This window comes from Pygoscelis adeliae, unplaced genomic scaffold, assembly GCF_000699105.1.
Source record: "Pygoscelis adeliae isolate BGI_AS28 unplaced genomic scaffold, ASM69910v1 Scaffold17, whole genome shotgun sequence".
Classification (NCBI taxonomy): domain Eukaryota; kingdom Metazoa; phylum Chordata; class Aves; order Sphenisciformes; family Spheniscidae; genus Pygoscelis; species Pygoscelis adeliae.
In genome coordinates this window covers 4,735-25,490 of record NW_008825234.1, presented here as the reverse complement: position 1 = coordinate 25,490, position 20,756 = coordinate 4,735, and the positions used below count along the sequence as shown (strand labels likewise).

General features: G+C 38.3%; 1 protein-coding gene across 1 annotated transcript in view; it reads left to right on the top strand.

Moving 5' to 3' along the window:
• The window catches only part of SH3YL1 (SH3 and SYLF domain containing 1), a 38,151-nt gene extending 27,815 nt beyond the window's left edge, over nucleotides 1–10,336 (top strand). Inside the window, exon 10 of the mRNA XM_009329304.1 lies at nucleotides 9,739–10,336. Coding sequence (XP_009327579.1) covers nucleotides 9,739–9,938 — 200 coding nt within the window. The 3' untranslated portion in view covers nucleotides 9,939–10,336. The remainder of the gene's footprint in view (nucleotides 1–9,738) is intronic.
• The last annotated feature ends 10,420 nt before the right edge of the window (nucleotides 10,337–20,756 follow it).

Sequence of the window (20,756 nt, the reverse complement as noted above, 5' to 3'; positions counted from 1 at the left end):
ACGTCGGATTTGCCTCATGTTCTTGAAAAAGGTGCTGTATCACTGAGACTATTATTAGTTTCAGCTTCATAATTCTTTGGAGAAAAGAGAGCTGAAGAATTAGCATTATATTAGACAACACACTGTCCAATTTCTCTCTCCATATTGTGGGTCCAGCACACAATTAGTGCTTTGACTTCAACCTGATTAACGCTGATCTTAACTGTTTTCTAAATTAGTATCAACAGGTCAGTTTTAGGCTCATTTCCTTAGTCTCTTTGAAATAGCTGCATGTGCTGGTATTTCTTATGGTCAGGGAACAGATAAAGGCACTAATCATAAAGACATCTTTCTTTTCCCTCCTAACTTTGTATCCCTCTAGTCTTCTGTTTGCTAGGTTCCTTTATTGTATACAGAGACTTCTCTTCTTTCAAAACCTGCTAATAGAACCGATGATTTTTTGCTGGATTAATGATTGTCAAACTAATGAGTAACATCTGTGTTCAATATTGTATTATGTTGAATTTCTAATATGCCTCTAGGTTTAGAGTTCTGGGATTTGGAATACATCCATTCATATTCAAAATCTATAGCTCTCTATATTTAAGTTTCTTTAAATTATGTACACATCCCCTTTATTTTGATTTCTCTTAATCTTCATTGTTAGTTTTTGTAAGTTCATTAGCATTCTTCTAAATGCATTTGACCCCTTAGCTCTGTGTTGTCTAGCTTTATCATTTATTCTGCAGCCTTGGTTCAGCTCAGCCTTCAGCTAAAAGAGCGACTCCGCTACGTCACTAATACTTCTCTCGTTCGTGTACCTTAGCTTTCTGTGGCTTCCAGTTCCTCCAGTGTTCTCTACTCTCCTTCCCCTTCCATTTTTTCTTTGCTGATTTCTTCATTCATGACTTTGTCAGAACAGATCTTTTGATGAAGAGAGAGTCTCCTCTGCTGATTCATCCCAAATATTTTTTTTTATTTTCACATTCAGAAATAAATCCATGATCTCCACAAAATGAGTTCTCTGTTCCTTCAGTTCTGTCACCCTTCTATTTAAACAGCTCTGTGCTTAATGGTAGAGTGTGAGAAGTCAGTTACCTACAGGCCTCTTACCTTATGGTAATATTCTGTTTACTCATTTTCAAGAAAAATTAGGTAAAATTGAATAGATGTGGAGAAAAGTAAGTACAATGAATGGAGCAAGGAGTCACTGAGACGGAGTAGCTAAGTTATTTTTAGTGTAACAGTCTGAAGGTTTAAGAAATGGTTTTTGACTATAAAAGCATAAGGAAGGTAAATGCCAAGAAATAAGGGTTTCAGCCAAAGGCCAATGTCAACAAACAAAAAAATAGATGTAAACTAGTAGTCAATTACTTGAAGCTGGACATTAAGAAAGCTTTCTTACCAACTGGGGGAGTAGGGCTTTGAAATAGCCTCCCCAGATGACTAATGGGAGCAAAAAGAGGGGTGGCCAAAAAGGTGGTTTAACGTCTGGCGATACACCAGACTCCAACCTAAGTCTCACGGTGTGCTTTATTTAGTTATGTGCTCCTGATCTCATCTATATGGAGGTCTTGCATTACTAGATTATTCTTCAGGTCCTAGCTAGTGTCTGTCCCCTCTTACCAGTCCACACTGGGTATCTTTCAGTGATATCTATATCACTGATGCAGATCTGATGGGTCTACTCGTCCTCAGCTCATATCTCCTCTGAACTTTATAGCTTTCACAGATGCAGAAGATTCTCATTGTTTTGTCCCCTCCGTCTCCGTTTGCCCCAGGTATCCATCCTATCTTGTCGCTTCTTTTTGACCATTACACTCTTAATCTCATCCAGCAATATCTCTTCCCAGTGGCAGCATCTCATCCTCTTTCATCTTATAAAGCCCATAGTTGATCATATTGCTGTTATCTAATCTTCTTTCATCTTGTTGTTTGGAGTTCTTCAGTACTATTCTCGACCCTCTTTAAAGCAGTTTCTCTTGCACCCAGTTCAAGCCGTCGGCTCTACCTATGCTGATAAATTAAACATTGCAAGGGCATGTGCTTGGGCACTGAAACTTTATCATTTATTCCATTTATTGTTAGCAGGTTCCTGGTATGATTTTGATCTGGGAAAGGTAGCGGGCTGTCAAATGATTCCTTAGTAGTTTGGAAGTTAGCATGTGCCAGAGACTGTCCCCAGTAGTCAGTATGAATGAAGCTACTCTCATTTGGAGACATGGAGTTTAATAGCAGGGACAGGGCCAGACTGGCAGTTGGCCTTGGTACTGCTCCATTCCCTGATGTAAATGTAACTGGTACTTCCAAGTCTCTGGTGACTTCTTTATAACCATGTATTAGAAAGTGCATTCCATCTTGTCTTAACCTGATAGATTAATTGTCATATTCTGTTTTCTTTTATAATACTTGTGCTCCCTGAATTCCATTCCTAGGCTATGTCTGTAATTGCCTTTACATCTGTATTTCCAGTGTGTCACTCAGAAGCCCTCCATTTTTCTGTTAAGATTTCCCAGCTAGTTATCCTTTGTCCCTTTTCATTTGCTAGATAACATTTTCTGCAGATACCTCATAACTACCTTCATCATAAACTACCTTTATCATAAACTACCTTTATTCCAGCTCCATCTCTTCCTGCCTTGCTCTGGTACTCCTTTGTTAACAAATTATGAATTCAAGCTAAAAATGATCAAATAGAATCTGAAACAGTGCTCTGTTGCTGACCACTGCAGAGCGTGTGTGATCTTCAAGTTGAATTTCTTTAGTTCTCTCTTTCTGAGCAATATGTCGCTATAGGACTCATATTGTTCTATGAATGCCATTTCAAAGATGCAGCCTTTTCTTTCTGTCTCCACTTTAGTCCAGGCTTTTGTCCTATTATGATTCAATTGTTGCAACATCCTTCTCTCTGACCTTTGCAAATTAAATATTCCTTTGCTCTCATCTTGATTCAGTTCTTGCTTCGAAGTTAATTTCCTGCCCTATCATTTTGCCCATATCATTCTCCTTTACATTCCTCCACTGACTCCCAGGTTAAGTATCTTTGAGCTCAAACAGAACCAAAAGCACTCCCTGCCAGATCCAGCTTTTATCCCATTCTTGTGAGTATTACAGATTGAACTTAGTGGTTCACCTACTACTTCAAAGTTAAACTTAGCCATTTCTCTGCCTGCATTTAGGCATCGTCATACCCTGATGCTGCTGCATTCCTCAAGTCAAAATTTTAGGTCTCTAGTTCCTACTATCCTGAGCCCTAGCACTAATTCAGAAGCTATCCCTGTCGTTAGTAGTGACCCTGATGCCTTCAGAATTTACTACATGCTATTTCCTTTGCCCACCCTTTGCCTTCCACATTCTAATGCACAGTGTACTGGATCCAGCAGAAAATGTATCTCTTTAGTGCTTGCAGTTCCCACCCAAATCCTACCCAAAATATAGCTCAATAAGCCTCAAGTCTGAAAATATGAAGGAGGAGGAGCAGCAATAACTGTAAAAACTGGACCTGTTCAAACCCCTATTACAAGTAGTGTAGAAGCTGAATAACTGTTGCTAACTGGATTCCGTACCCAAATTCTAGTCCCACCCTTAAAGCTGACTTTGACTGTAATGCAGGAACTCCTATCCACCTCAGAATGAACCATAAATCATTTGTTGCTCTTATTCTATCCTTCACCTGTCCTGCAAGGATCCAATGGTATCTCAAAAAGAGACACTGAAAGTTTCCAGACCTAGCTGTATCGGTTGATGAGCACAGCAAATCCAGAAATATCTGTAAGATATTTACTCTTGCCGTTGAATGCCTCATCTCATTCCCGATATTGCTTGTCCACCAATGAATCTTTCTCTTCAGCCCCTTACTTTATTAATCTCTGATCCTAGTCTTAACCCTAACAGTAGCCCAGTCACTCTATCAGTCCTAGGCTAAACTGATTTGGTTTTGCAAAAAGAACAGCCATCCTAGTTTCTCTTGGGACTGCTAGTGAGCTTAGCTTTTTATTACATATTTGAATTCCTGCTCTTGGCCTAGCTTTATCATCACAACACATACTTGCCCTCCTTACTAGACCAGCAGTTAAATAAGTTCTTTCATTATAATTATTAGTTAAAGCCCAGCAATGGCCATGAGCCATTCAGCCTGAACCCTAATCTTGACACTTTTGCAAGAACTGTCACAGGGAAAGACTGCTCAGTTCCTATAGCTTAAACCAAAATCAGGATCAAAGCGCTTTATTAATTCACTAATGACAGATAATTCACTGGTAATCTGTGAAGTATACATTCAGGATCAATACATTACAGCAAATACACCACAATATTAGACAGCTACAAAATGTTAATAAACACCTGAAGTTTCTAAACACAACCTCCAAAGTTTCAGTTGTACTTACAGGCATGCGTGCATATCAAGTGTTGTATGTACAAAGCTTCACATTCATGCACATCCCCTCTCACAGGCAGTATGGGTTATGAGCACACACAGTCTATTTTGGCAGTGCAGGTTCTCCTACTTGCACAAACCTCTTGTCGGAGATGTGAGTACTCCAGCTCTATGTGTGCTCGTGCAGCTCCCAACAACCCACTGATCCATATGTTGGCAAGAAAGCCCCACCACAAGGTCGCATACGCACAGAGATGTGAGTCCCTAGTAGGTGCATGCTGTCACTCCCCTAGCTGAGCGCAGGCTAGTCATGGTGTCTGACAGGGAGGCTGCTCTGGCTTAGGCAGCGTGCTGGCAAGGTGACTTCTATTTGTATCAACTTGGGTTTTGATTACTGCTGTTTGCAGTCCAGACTCTCTCCCCACCCCCCATTACAGATTTTCATGCTGCTTTTATACTTAAAGGTAACTTTGTTTCAAAAGTCTCTTTGAAGTTTTTCACCGAATTACAGAATGGTTGAGGTTGGAAAGGACCTCTAGAGGTCATCTGGTCCAACCCCCCTGCTCACGCAGGGCCACTGAGAGCCGGTTGCCCAGGACTGTGTCCAGACACCTTCTGAATACCTCCAAGGACAGAAACTCTACCACCTCTCTGGGCAACCTGTGCCAGTGTTCAGTCACCCTCACAGTAAAAAAGTGTTTCCTGATGTTCAGAGGGAACCTCCTGTGTTTCAGTTTGTGCCCATTGCCTCTGGTCCTGTCACCGGGCACCACTGAAAAGAGCCTGACTCCAACCTCTTTCCACCCTCTCTTCAAGTATTTATAGACATTGATGAGATCACCCCTGAGCCTTCTCTTCCCTAGACTGAAGAGCGCCAGCTCTCTCAGCCTATCCTCATAGGAGAGATGCTTCTGTCCCTCCATCATCCCTGTGGCCCTTTGCTGGACTCTCTCCAGCATGTCCATGTCTCTCTTGTACTGAGGAGCTCAGAACTGGACCCAGCACGCCAGGTGTGGCCTCACCAGTGCTGAGTAGAGGGAAGGATCACCTCCCTTGACGTGCTGGCAGTGCTTTGCCTAATGCAGCCCAAGATACCTTCCGCCTTCTTTGCTGCAGCAGCATGTTGCTGGCTCATGTAAAGCTGTTGAATCAAGCTAATGGTTGTCTTCCTCTTTAACATCTCCAGTCGCAGCCTGATAACTCTTCCTCTCTAATATGATAATTTGGAGCAAACATCCTTCAGACAATCAATATATGTATACACACACACTGTTCACACTCGCAATCGTATCTTAGCAGGTCATGTTGTCCAGGCCATTTGCTAAGGGTGGCCATTAAAATCTCCTATGAATTCTTCATTGTTGCTGGCATCAACTCTCATTTTTTACTCAGAGATTTGCAAGACCCAGTAATTAACCTAGTTCTTCAGCCTACTTTGGATTCTTTCCTGAACTCTAATTATAAACTCAGTACTAATCCTTTCCAAACAGAAGTCCAGTGTCCCATAACAGGTGAAGAACTAGGATTTCTGTCTGTTCAATGTTAGCTACAGCTCTCATCCTAAACCTACGAGTAATAACCAAGGCTTTCAGTGCCTCTGAACACTGTACTATGATGATAAACCTTTCTGATACTTGATATATTTGTTTTTAAAAGCATAGATGTTTGCATCTGCCTAGATCCATTAGTTGTTTTCCATCATTTAGTCTGTTTGTTGGTTTTCTCTAATTTCTGCTGCACAAACAGGGTTCATATGGTTGCTTAGTTTTCTGGGTTTCCATTTAACCAATGAGAATTCTGTTGCAGCTTTTCTGTAAGCTGACACTTTTTGGTGGAGCTGTTATGCCAGCACTGTACAACTTCTGTCATCTCTGATGCTGGAGATTCATCTGACTTTAACATTTTGTGTGGCTGTTCCAGTCACTTCTCTCTACTTCTTTACAAAAAAACAGAGAAAGTAGAAGTTAGTATGTTGAATGTGTTGCTCATTCACATTGATTTTTAAATAGCAAAAACTGTAGCCATGCATTCTAAAGGTTGCACAAAATATTTGAGTAAGGTAGAGAGACTATTCAGTTTCAAGGAAAAATATATCTACCTAGACAATCACATTTTCATGTGGTATGTTGCATCCCAATAGAAGCAATGTTATAGCCTTTCAACTTCAAAAGGAACCAGACCCACAGCCCATTTACCAAAGCAGAGATTTAACAGAAAGTGCATAATATATGGACAATCAACAATAGGATTACACTGTCAGTCATCAGTACCCTTGGTCAGATGGCTCATTTGCAGTAACAATTGAGTCACAGGGCTCCTTTTTTGCAGGCTTCTTAACATGGTTTGGATGAGCCCCAAACCAGCAGTAACAGTCTGTGTTAGTTCACTTATAGTTTCTATGATCTAGGTGCACACATGACCCACAAAGATCCTGCTAGCTCTCTAACTGCTGACAATTAATGAATTTTGCAAAGTGGATGTTTAGCAATCTCACCACTAACCTCAAGCACGTAAAACTTACTTCAATTTTATTGCTGTGTCAATGGTCAAAAGCAGCACTTTGCAATTTTTATCTAATTCTTCTGCAAGTTCTTCAGCATCAGACATTCAGTGGCTATGGGTTATACATCTATGCCATTAAATTGAATTTGGGACCTACAGCTGGACTGTACTATTCTGTCTTCCAACTTGGATTTAGTTTTTGAAAGCTTAATAAATTGAACCCAAAATAATGTAAAATGCCTGTTCTTCTCTAAAAACCAGTTTTCAAATAAGGCTATGCATTTACAATTATTTTATAGGTTCACATTAGAATGTGAAACTAGTGGCTACATCTACTAGTCAGTTAAACAGTGTGAAGGCATTGGCCCAAGCACTATAACTCAGTTACCTATGTGGTTGTGTTGTTAGAAAGTTCCTTGCCGTTATTTTCACCTAGCACTTTCCCAGATAATGCATAGATGTGGTTTAGGAGTTACTCTGGTATAGAAACCAGTAGGTAGTTTGGATGTGGCTTTCCTCTCTGGATGGTGAGCGTTTACTAGGATGTATGTGGTCAGTCTATGCCAGTTGGTCTCAAAGAAAGGCTCTGGCATTCTTCAACAGATTAACATAAATGTAGCCAGTGTATCTGTTCTGTAGCAACTTTCTAGAGAATGCTTTCATTCTGTGGTAAATGTGCTGTAATTAAAGATAGTTTACCGCTCCTTCATTCACTCTGGGGCTGGTACAGCAGCGCACCCAAGAGGCTGTAAATTCACTCTAGTTTATACCTCATCAAGTCCTTAATCCATAGCAGTAGTCCTTAGCAAAAAGTTCAAATCATTATAGTATGTAAAGATGAATAAAAATGAAAGGATATTGTGGTTAGAGCAGTTTGTTATCCAGCATATGCCATACCCATGTGTGCTAGAGCATTGAATATGTATCCTGGCTGCTGCACTAATTGATCTTCAGCCAAAATGTCTATATTTCTGTTTTGACCACTGTGTTTGTAGAATTGTGCTGTGTGTATTCAGATACCATTAATTAAGGATTTTCCACAGTGTAATTTGTTTTTATTCCAGTGTGCATACTCATAAATCTCAATGATTTCAGTATCATGTGCTGTATGTAGCACTGTAGCACCATCTTGTGTGAGCTGCAAATGTGGTTTCAATATATGCATTCAGCAATCTTCTTGTTGACTGTAACAATTTATTTAAAACCCTTTTATGTAAAACTGAAATTGGGAAACAAGAACATGAAATAGCTCCCCCTTATAATATATATGGTAGATTTCATAACAGCACATTCATTTCAGATACTTATTTGGTAGGATGATCCATATAAATATGAGGCATGGGATGCTGCAATCTGGAGGCAATAAATATGCATTTTATCTTTTACGCTACAAAAGTACAGAAGTAAAGCACAGAGATTAGAATCTTTGTGAGAAATAAAATGAAACTATAGTATGGGAAAGAGCTGCTAAGGAAAATTAAGTAGGAATTTTTATGAAATAGCTGACGGGAATAAAGCTGGAAAATGCTTTTAAATGACAGCAGGTAGCAAATGGGACAAGGACTCAGAAATCAGTGTGCATAATCAACTGTAGTGCTTTGAGGTTTCTGCATGTTTGGAAAGATACATATGCACAGGAGCAAAGAGTGGGAAGGGAAAGACAAAACAATCTTGTTCATATGACAGAGCAAACTGATTGGAGGCATGATTGTGGTGCATCAAATGCAGTCCCACACTTTAATATCTCACATGCACTTCTTCTGTTCCACCTTTTCATGCTTTAATTTGTGTCTAGTTTCCCTTCGTTTTTCGTCCTACTTTTACTGAGCCAATTTCAGTATACTCAATAGTTTGTGTAAGAGTAGTCTTGTAGTCTTCCATTGCTCCTTCCATTTTTCACTTTCAGATGCATTCATGCGAGAAACTTAACTGTTTTCTAATCAACATTAAACAAATGCAACTACCTTGTATAGTTCAGACAGTTAAAGGAATTGAGAGCAAACGTGATTTTTAGCAAATTGAAGATATTCACATAGATTGAAAGTTCAATAGTAATAAACATTGAGATATGGGCTAAAAAAGTGTCAACAGGAGTGGAGGCTGGATAATGGTATCCAAGACTTTGGGTGATTTTAACTCTAGGTCAGAAGACTCATGACACGATTCCAACCCCAGTTAAGGACTGAAATAGTTATGTAGGAGCCTGGTGGAAAGAGAATAAAAGCTATTTGTATATGTGGTCTAAAATACCACTATGCGAGCCAGGTCGCTTCCAGTATGTCAAACTATAATCCGTTCTTTCCGCTAGCACTTTTTGTGTGTTTTGTTCAATGTGTGAGATACACCAAAATCCTAGGCACTGCAAACCCTATGGAAAGAGAAGGGAAGTGCTGCGGTTATTTTGTATTTTACCATCCTATATTCTGAATATTGTTAAAAAACCAAAATCCCTGCTTTAGGTTTTGTAATTTCTATGAAGAAACTGTCACAAAGAATACATACCGAAACTAAAACCTGAAAGTTGTTCTGTTCGGCAATCTTTCAGGAAGCAACTCGCACTTTCTTCAATGCACCGCTTTTGTTCCCACTGTCGCTGTTTGACCGCATGAGGCATATAAAAAAAGTTGCTGATCTTTATTTTGTGTAAAGTACTACTTTGTTTATTAAATAGACTGTGGCGGTAGGCTAGAATCCAAATTTCACTTACCTAAGAATGTAGTGGAAATGAAGGGGTTTTCTGTCAGTGGTTTATATGCTCAGATAAATTATTTTGGTGTCTTTGTCACTGTTTTCTACTGTCATTTAAGAATATTGTATTTAAGGACTTACTGTACATGCAGTTTAGTAATTTCCTTTTTATTTAATTTCTTTCACTTCAGGTAACTCTTGGAGCAGTCCAGTAGAAGTGACAGCACTTTATTCATTCGAAGGACAACAGCCGGGTGACTTGACTTTCAAAGCTGGAGACAAAATCACAGTCACAACCAAAACAGATTCCCAGTTTGATTGGTGGGAAGGAAGAATAGGAGGACAAACTGGCATCTTTCCAGCCAATTATGTTGCCATAAGTAACGACTAAATTTGTATAGAAGAAAATGTTGAAGCAGTAATATATTTACACTGAAAAATATATTTTAACTTTTCATATTTTATTAAAATGAAAATCTTGATCAAGGCTATTCTAACACAAAATTTAAATGCATTAAATGACTTTAACTTTCCCCTAGACTTATTTGTTAAATAAACAGTAGGTGATAGTCAATTTATGGTGAAGTTTTATTTTTGACCAAGTTGCCATATAAAAAGTACTCCAATTTGTGTCTAGTTTCAATTCTGTCTTGCTATATGGGTTTATTTTTTACATGAGGAAAAAATTACAAACAATTTAAAACTAGACATGCTGAAAAATTACTGATTTCTATTAAATTGTAATTTATGGTCTCTTTCTATAATAAATGCTCTCAGATTTGCTTTAAACCATCTCTGAGTTGGAGTTCTTTACTTTTACTAAACACATATTTTTTCGCAGGTATGGCAGAAGAAATTACTTTTCTACTTGGTTTTAAAAATCACTTTAGGCATTGCAGTTTTTCTTAGTAACTACTTTAGGTCTGGTCCCCAATCTTTGTCCTTGTTATGCATACAAAGACCTTTTTTTAAACAACTCTGTAACAGTCAAGCAGTTCAGCTTCTTTGATAGCTTGTCTTATATTGCCCTCATCTTTGAAGAATTTAAGCACTTCTGAAAGTTTGTTTAATAAAATGCATGAATAGTCCCTCCCAGAAAATATATAGGCTTATGATGTCACTTGGTTCCTGTAGGAACTTGTTCCACAGATGGAAAGCAAGATAGAGAAATCTCTGCCTGGTTCACAAGTAAGCTTGCACAACTCTTCCTGCTTCTTCCCATTTAAGATTTTTTTAATGTTTAATCTTTAAGGAAAGAGCAACATAGAGTAAATTCAGAGTAAATATAGTAAATTATTCACCGTAGGATAGGAAAGGTATTTCTGTAGGATATATGTGGTAGTAATGTATAGCACTATCATTCTCACATTTCAACTTAATTTTGAGTATTTTTGTAAATCAGCTTCATTTTACAGATGCAGATATTGCCTGGAAGGTTGATGTGAGAAATCAGAGCAGAGGTGAGAACGAGACTTGGAGTTTTTGAGAACCGGTTTAGTTTCCTTCTCGTTGCTGGATATGCTGAATTTGCCTCTTACATGGAGTTAATGCCAAGATGATAATTATGCTTCTTCAGTCTCGTCTTTTCCCCACTTGAAAATGTATTTTGTTAAGTCCTTGTTTCTTCTAACAGTGCCATGAATATCAGATGGAAAATTAGTATGTGTGATCTTTCCAGCAACCAAGTTGCAGTTGATCTGCTGTTATGATCTACTAATCTATCAGGTGCTGTTTCGCTTTAAGTTATACTATCTGAATGGCAAGGTTAAGCCTAGTGTAGAGGAAGACTTACCATCATTAGAAAATCATTCCACTCCACTCACTGGCAAAAGTTTCTGGATCATTCCAGAAATCCGCTCCACTCATTGGCAAAAATCATTCTGCTCTACTCATTGGCAATTTCTGGATTTCTTTCAGACTGGGCCACACATTTTTGATAAACAAACTCAAAGTGAGACAGAAGAGACTGAAACTATAGTCAAATGTGTTTACTACCTTTCAATGAAAACCCTTCATATTCTTTGCCTCATGGACGAGGCAGATGTATGTGATCTGTCTTCAGACAGATACAACTATGAAACATCCATACCCCTTGCAGGTATTTTTTTAGAAAGTATTTTCCAACCAGTTGGAAAGAGATATATAACCTTACGTAGCTGCAGTGGAGTGTTAATATATGCCTTTAGGAGGACTGTTGTAGCATCTGCCAATTTGAGGTGAGAAAGCAAATTCTGTGTTTGCCTATCTTTCATAGACTGCATCTATTGCTTATTAAGTAAGGAAACACTGAATCGTCTAATATCAAGATTCAGTGAACAGGATTAATAATAATATCATAGACCCAGAAGCTAGGTATGCCACATATTCACAAAGAATCACTCCTGCATTTATTATACCCTGTTGCTGCACTTCAGTTATGCAGTACAAGCTGAAGCATCCACAAGCAGAAATGTGCTGTAGTAATTCATTAGTCATTTCCAGAATGTTGGCTGCTTTTTCAGCCAGTGTACTTGCCTTTGTGTAGGATTATTAAAGCTTCTTAACTCATCTCAAGTGTCTGCTTCCATGAAACTGTCAGAATTTATGAACTTGCACAGTAAAATCTTTTTATTGTTCATGTAAATTCAGTTTCTTGGATTGACTTAGCTTAGTTCGGGAAAAACGAGGGTTGTCTAATCTAAGTGTTCATGATAGTCTGTAGACTCTGCAGGATACTACCGATTAATTAGTAAATCCAAGCCACATTTTGAAGGGGAAATATTAAATGGGAAGTTTATCTCATACCTGGAAAATTCCCTTCTTCCTCTAAATACAATACAGGAAAGAGAAGATTCAGTGGATTAGCCTAACGCAAGAAAAGCCATCGGTTGTCAAAAACAAACCTTCTTGAAGCACTACAGAACTCTACTGCCTGATTCTACGTGCCTTCGACACAGGCTGGATCAACCCATGCCAGTTCCAAAAATGGTTTTAGTTATGGGCTTTAACAGTAAAAGAGATCTGTAAGGAACAGGCAGTTATGTAGCAGGTTTTCTGCAGTAGTCTAGGAACAAAAACCTAGAGATGTACAGAGGCACCCAAGAGATGCTTATGTTCTGGTAAGAGAGGTTTTCCATGAAAGAAAGTCCACTTGCTACAGGATGCCTGACCCAGGTCCAGAAGAAAGAGAAGATATTGAAGAAGATGGTGCCTCTAGCACAAAGTATTAAAAGTGTTTGTAGACCAGTTACGAGGTGCCTGGCATCCGGTTTTTAGTGGGGGTTGGTAGGATAGATGTCTGTAGGACCAAATCAGTAGGTATCTGTACTAGAAGAGAAAAAATGGGTTATGGGGCCATGGTGTTCCCTCAAGGGGATACTTAATAAAAGGTACAGAGATTACAGGCGAAGTACTTCTGCTGTGGTGTTGAGCAGGTTTAATTCATCATCTTGCGCATATAAGCAGTTACCTTCAGCATATAAAACAACTATTTTCACTGCTTAAGCGCAGTTAATCAGACAATAGTAATTTATATATATATAAAATACAGGTACTTTCCATATTTATTTTGTGACTGTATTTTATATATATATATGGCAGCCCAATCTCCTGTCAGTCTTCATAGGTTTTATTCTGAGCAAGGTAATTCCTGAAATGTAGTAGTTAGGACCGTACGCTCTGTGTTCAACAGCATCAGGTAATTTAATCATAATTGATTTTAACATTAAATGTTTCACCATCCTAAATAGTCAAAGTAGAATTCTTTCTTGGAGGAAATCTTGTGGATTACCATATGATAGACTTCAAATTTTGAATTCCATGGTGTCCAGAAATATTTTTTTCCGTTGCACCTCTAAGCATTTTTCTCTGGATGTGATTACCAATGGGTCACTGGACTGGCAGATCAGTTTTGCAAGGTGCGCCACAAAGAATCTTCCTTCTGACATGTCTAGCTTGTGTGTTTTCACTAACATGTACACATATTGACAGCAGGTTTGCAAGAAAGTTTTTACCCATTCTAGCCTTTTACAAAATATCAAATGATTTGTCTGCTAGGAGCATTTGAATGCATCTTCCCTGCTGTCTGTGGCCTAAGATTTATCCTTTCGGGGACTGAAATGCTTGTGTAAATGTCACAGTTGAAGGACAAAAAGAATGAAAACTTCATTTATTCTCACCCTCAGCATGAGTTTGGGTTTTGCTTGGTTTCCAGTGGACTCAGAGATATTCCTCATAACAGTTTAGAGGACTAAATAAGTTTTTCTGAGGTAAGGCCGAGATGATTGAAGCCTTACCATCTATGTCCATTTGTGATAGATTTCATTGCTTACAACTGGAGAAAGATAAAGGGAAGTAGTCTTGTTCCTCTTTTAACAGTTTCTGTAGTCTCCCTAAATTGTATTTTCCCCCTACCCATATTTTCAAACCTGAGTTTTAATTAGTTCCTAAGCTCCCTCTGTCACCTATAGAAAGGCACTTCTAGAGGCTTAGACGTGTGTTAAGATGATGTAGCTTCTTCACTGGTCTGAGTTTGTTCAGCGCGTGCAAGTTTTTCCTTGTGAGGCTGTTCACTGTCCAATCTAGTGTCGTCAAGCTAACTCTGTGTTTTCCAGATAAAAGCATACCAGAGGATATACATTGATGGAAACAAGACTATCTACCAAGTCTATCCAGCAAGAGTTCAACTCGCGTGAAGATCCTAGTGCATGCAATCCCCTCATCAGCTTTTGGATCAAGACTCCCTCTCTTTCTTCTCTGTTTTATGTGGTTTCAAGACATATGACAGCTTAGTTTCTTCAAATACACCCCTTCCATACAATAAAACTTCAAAAGACTTGATATCTGGTTTATATCAGTATTTAGCAAAATTTACGTTAGCTGACTACTGGGTCTGTTAGTTTTGCAAGGAGAATCCATTGAAAAACTCAGAAAAACACCATAATTATTAAATACACCAAGTTTTACATAATGTTTGTAATGGTGAAACAATAATATCTGACAGGTCCATGCTTCCAGAATTTTCAGTATTCAGAGTATTTAGGCAACTGTCTGTCAACAAACGATGTAAATAAGAAAAGTATTCAGCTTATGTAATGGGACAGGATGATACATTTTAAAGTTTATCTTTAAACCGTTAAGATTAGCTTAAAACCCAAAGTACTCATTTTATCCTGATACCAGCCAAAGATACAAAATGGGAAAAAATGAAAAAGAAGGTTTTTTTCTTTCTTACAGGCATTTCATCAGCTAGTTGTTGAACAGAACCAGCATGCAACTGTTATCAAGAGATCTTTCTTCCACACCTGTTTTAATTAATGCATCCACCTTACTATTTAAAATGGTATCTATGTTTTCAGCAATTTTAAAAAGTTTTGTAAACCTTATTCAGTTTATTCCTAACACACCTCTTTGACAGCCAACATCATTTTGTCCATTTATGTTCATTTGCGTTATTTTTAAGTTCATGACCAAAACCATAATTACAGTGTGTTCAAATTCTATTCTTTGCAATATCTGTTTTGCAAAAATCTGTTAATTTACTAGTAATTTAACTTAAACTCATAACTTTAAAAATTAACTTTGGTAATAAGTATAACTGTGAAACTTTTGATCTGACATTTTCCTCCATTCTTTTTTTCCTCGCAGGCCATTGCTCACCAAAAAATACTTCTGTTAGGTGCAGGTGTAAATTTCCATCCTGGCTAATATCTCCAGTTCTTCAACAAAAAGTAAACATGCAATCCCACTCTCCCTTCTCTTATCAGGCCAAACATTCCTGTCAATTGAACCTTCCACAAAAACACCTCAGGCTGGTCTTTCCTGACTAACTGTTCTGTTTCACTCTTTCTGTATGTGTGCATACGCACACACACGCAGAGGCACTGGGTAGTTATTTTGGATCCATGTTTGGATAAGGACCAGCTCAGTAGGACTGAATGTCTTCCTCAGTGATGTTCTGTTCTGTTTGCCTTAATAAATTGGGAGTAGGATAGCAGGCAGAAATTCCTCAGGATTGAGTACTGGCATCTCCTTGAAAAATGACTGAGTTTCTCCTTTAAAAGCTCAATAAATTTCTACAGTAGCTCTAATCATACTTGCACAATTTTTTAAACCAGATTTTTACAAATTGTGTCAAACTTTACGGTCTTAAATCCATATTGCATACATTTCTACCAATTCTATAAACAGCTTATACCTATATGATCATAAGGAAGACAAAAATAGTCATTTATGTAGCCTTTGCAGTAGATCTTTAAAAGAATTGTCTGATCTAAAGGGAGCTGAACTGCAGCTGCTTATGTTGATTTATTGCGGGTACTTAGATGCACAGAACTTTTGAAATGTAGATCTTTCTTCTGTGTTGCCTAAATATAGACACAGCATCCTACCTATAGGCATCTATTTCTAAAAAACTTGGCCAGAACATTTTGAAATCAAATTAGGTTTTATTGAGAAACTAAATTTATCCAACACTTCAGTCTAAAAGTTCGTGGGAAACCGTTTGTGAGTTTTTAATTGGTTCTTGCTCATAATTGAATTAGAAATACTGCAAAGAAAACCTTTTGGGCTTTTCCCATGCCATAACTAATGTAAGAAAAATACATAAAAAGAAATAGCAAGCTTCATTCTTTGGAAAATGTTTTAGTTAATCCAAAATTAAGTGCAAATAGTTCCCTAAATGTCAGAAGTGGATGAAGTAATGCATACTAACCCTAATGCTAGATTGATATCCACGTGTTCTTCTATATCTGCAATCCATCCTGCAATTCTTTACCTACATCTTTTTTTTTTAACAGTAGAAATAAAAATTCCTGTAGCTGCAGACTTCAGAGGAACTCTGCCATCTGCATCGCTAAGATGAATCTTTGCATCTGCCTTTATAAAACCAGTTCTTGAACCTTTTACCTGGCAAAGCTTACCTTCCATTTAACCTTATGGAAAAGGCAAATACTCCTAGCACACATGTATATTTCTAGCCTAAAGCTAGAACTTGTTTTATACAAAAGTCTGTATGAGAGGCAGAGAAAGCAAGCCAGGCAGTGCCTAGAGGAGTTAAATGTAGCTGTCTACCGCATGGAAGAGTTGCCTAGATGAAGAACCAGGAGCTGCTTGCTTGTTGAACCTGAGGACATTGTCTGTAGTGGTAATACGAGCCTGCAGGTCATTTTAAGTATATGAAGTGTTCCATAAACTACTGAATACAATTAATTCCATTCACAAAAGCAATAATCGTAGTTAACTTTATTGTTTAAGAAATTTTGAGGCAAAGAGTTTCCCCTCCTCTCTTCTTTTCCACCTGTGTATCCTTCTCCAGTCTTGTACTACTCCTGTGCTATGCGTGGCCTTTTAGTATCTGAATTGCTGAATGCTTGAGGACTATGTTAGACAGTGTCCAGGGCAATTAAACCTAACCTTCCCGTGTCCTCCCTCTAAACACTTGAGTAATGCTAACCACTGTACCAAATAGCTAGTTAGTTGGGAAGAAAAAAATAAGAGACTAGTTAACTGGCTTTGGCAGCCTACATTCTCACATCATTCCTGTAAATGAAAGTTGTTGTTCTGTTAGACCAGGTATATGGTCTCACAACAAACATTATTAGCATTCTGAATTTCTGAATGACCTGTTTTCACAATATTTGCCATGCCTTTTATGCTTTCAGACATTTTTATTTTATTTTCCAACTGCAAATTCTAGTCAAATCCTTTTCTCCAAGGGTTTTAAATCATTTTAGACTCGTAACTTTTACACAATTAAATGTGAGTTATGCCTCACAATAAATTTAGGTAATGCTGTTGAGGGAAATAAATAAAGCACCTGGATGCAAAAGTATTGTCGCAGATTGACAGTTCCAGCTGCTTGGGAGACATTTTTGATTACTAAAGTATCAAGTCACTTAAATAGGTGCCATTCTGTAAGATTTCACCAACTGCAGAAATCTGGGCCAAAATGAACTTTTTTTAAGCAGAGGAGATGTCTGTTAAAATACTGGTTTTAATTTGAGGTATACATTCTGTGGTGGTCATTTTTTGTGGAAACTGGATCTGCCCATTACCTTTTAAAACCTGTCTCAAGCTATTACTTGCTCTCAGCCTGGTATTCCTGGTGTGTCTTGTATTTTAATGTTTCCAATTTCCTTCTGTCATATCTGATGCCAAAATTAAGGCTACAGTTAAGCCAGAAATTCAAAACATCAGTCTCTTATTCTAATTGGTTTCTTGTCAGCCATCAGATTCTTACAAATGTGAACCGGGACAAGCTGCTCTAAGATTTCGCAGCCTAAGATTGTGTTTGATGTGTTTTGGATCACTTCTTTTGCATATCTGATTTCGTACTTTTGAGACTAACCCCTTGTTCCCTTCTAGCAATGCTGAAAATACTTGAGCCTGTTCCAGCTGATTTTACATCAGTGGGATTCTTTCGGTAGCTTTGAGCTAGACTTTAAATGTTAAATGGTGCTACATTTATTTAAAATCTACGTTACTCTGCTGACTTTACTAGGAGCCAGGCTGCTGCTCAAATTACAGTGTAAGACAGAGATTATTGATGTATTTATATGCCTCTGAGAACAATCTAATCAGTATTTTCTCCATGGCCATCACACTCTCAAGCAATACACACTCTTAATGTAGCTTTCCAGTAGCTCACATTCCTAGCAGAAAGGATACTGACTTTGCATCAGTCCATGCTAAGTATTTTTTTTCCTATATTACCAACTATGTGTTCTTCTGGTCAGTTACTTCTGTCATTTAAAAAGCCACCCCATACATCTCACATGTTTGAAGCCAATTGTAACTGAAGCTCTGAAGCAGCCCTGACCTTCTTTGCAGATTCGTGTGCAGGTTGCCGGCATCTTTTTCTATAGATCCCTTGGACTATGGTCATGAACATGGCAGCCAAAGGAAACAGACTTTCTTTTTGAAGATTCCTAATCACAATTGTTCTTTGGACAGGAAAAAAAAGGATTTGCTATATAAAAAGTAAAATCCTATAGCTACTTCCTTGTTTTGCCTTCTCAAGGTTTGCAACATTACCTTAGCTTAAATTAGACTATTTCGTGACGTCAAGAATTTTCCTCTTGTAGCAAGGCTTTTTCTTCTGATACACAGAGGTCCCCCTCTGTAAAGTAGCACTCATTGCTGGATTGCTGACAAATGTTAAAAAACAAAAACAAAAGTGGAGGGGAAGGATATGGAGCACCAACCAACACATCATCCAAATAACATTTTTATTTTTCAAAATATACCTAGATTTGTGCCATCCAATTTCAGGTACCTGTTCAGGTAGGTCTAGGAGTCCTCCTAAGTTAGATGTCTGTTTTTCCAAAGCAGTCAGTGGAGAGAGGTAGATTGCTTGAAATGCATTCTAGAGTGGTTTCTGGAGTCTGGAGTAGAGAGGATTAACTTTTTCCTTGAAACTGTCACCCTAACGTAATTTTGTTGGCAATCCTTCAGGATGATCTCTGTATATAATACTATATTCTTGCATTTCAGAAATAAGTATGATTTTTTTCTCCATGTCCTACTAAATTAAGCAAGGAGACACAATTTCAAATCCAATTAATAAAAATTTATATATACCTGTACTATTTTAGGCATATCTAATTCATTGATCTTACTAGGAGTTGGCCATCAAATTCCTTTTAGCAGTAGAAAGTAGTGGGGATACCCACAGTATTATTTTACGCAGTTACGCCAGTTGAAAGGTTTTGTAGTGAGAAAAAGATAAAGACAACTATAGGCAACTTAAAAGAGTTATGTACAAGTGCTAGATTTAAAAGGGGAGATGCTGTTTCGGGATGCCAGCCATGTTATACAGCTGTTTTTCCAAGACAGGAACACAAGGGTCGAAGGGACCATACAAAACTCCTTGGGGAAAGAAAGGTGAAGTGAATACTTGGCGGCTGCCTGAGAGGAAATGAGGAGCACACCGAAAGAGGGGGGAAAGGAAAAAGAAAAAAATGTAGCTAGGCAATCTGATAAGCACAAAAGCAACACTACACAGACTTTGCAGAACATACAAGCAAAGAATAAAGATTTCGGTAAGAGAGAGGAATAAAGATTTCTTGACTTTTTAACCCTTTCCTCTATGTATCTCTGAATGAGTAAGAGACTGAACAAAGCCAATTCCGCATCACTGGTCACAGGTTCTTAGATGAAGGTCTATTTTTTGCAGTGTCAAATACAGCTGAGTTCATCTTGTCATGCCATCTGGAGGCAAAGAAGTGCAACTATGGGATTCAGTTTAAGATTAAAAGAACTGTGATATTCCTGGCTACAAAAGGATGAGAGTGCAGACTCACCCTGAAGTCATAGAATCCTAGAATCATAGAATCATTAAGGTTGGAAAAGACCTCTAAGATCATCGAGTCCAACCGTCAACCCAACACCACCATGCCCACTAAACCATGTCCCTAAGCGCCTCATCTACCCGTCTTTTAAATACCTCCAGGGATGGTGACTCAACCACTTCCCGGGGCAGCCTGTTCCAATGTTTAACCACTCTTTCAGTAAAGAATTTTTTCCTCACGTCCAATCTAAACCTCCCCTGGTGCAACTTGAGGCCATTTCCTCTCGTCCTATCACTTGTTACTTGGGAGAAGAGACCAACACCCACCTCACTACAACCTCCTTTCAGGTAGTTGTAGAGAGCAATGAGGTCTCCCCTCAGCCTCCTTTTCTCCAGGCTAAAGTCCTGACAATTTTATAAAGCTTTCCACCATTTTCATTTATCACATTAAAATGTATATTGCTTCCCTAGACTTTCAGATTTCAGGTCACGATCCAGATGAAGAATTCCCTTTTCCTTCCTTATTCCAAAAATTACAAAGGGACGTAATATATATTCAGGAGCCAAGGCACCAGGAGGGATTAACCACATCGTTAATGCTTTCAGTTGACTCTACTTACCTTTCACTGCACCGTGTAAGTATAAATACATTTTGCAAAGAATGACTCTGCCATGGAAGGTAGAATCTATATTCAGGTCCTCAGGCACAAGGAAAATACCTGCATAGGAAGAAGACATCTTTGTGGTTCAGTAAAGCGTGAAGTTCTCTAGTCTTTGAGCAGTGCACAGGACAACTACAGAAAGGAGGTATAGACCCCTGATGACCCATTTCCAGGAGGAAATGTGAAAAAGGTCTTGAGGAGAACCTGAAAATTTTGTATTCTTCCAGGAAATCAGTTGGAAAAGTCTTCAACAAGTGTTCCACTGCCGAAAATCATGTTT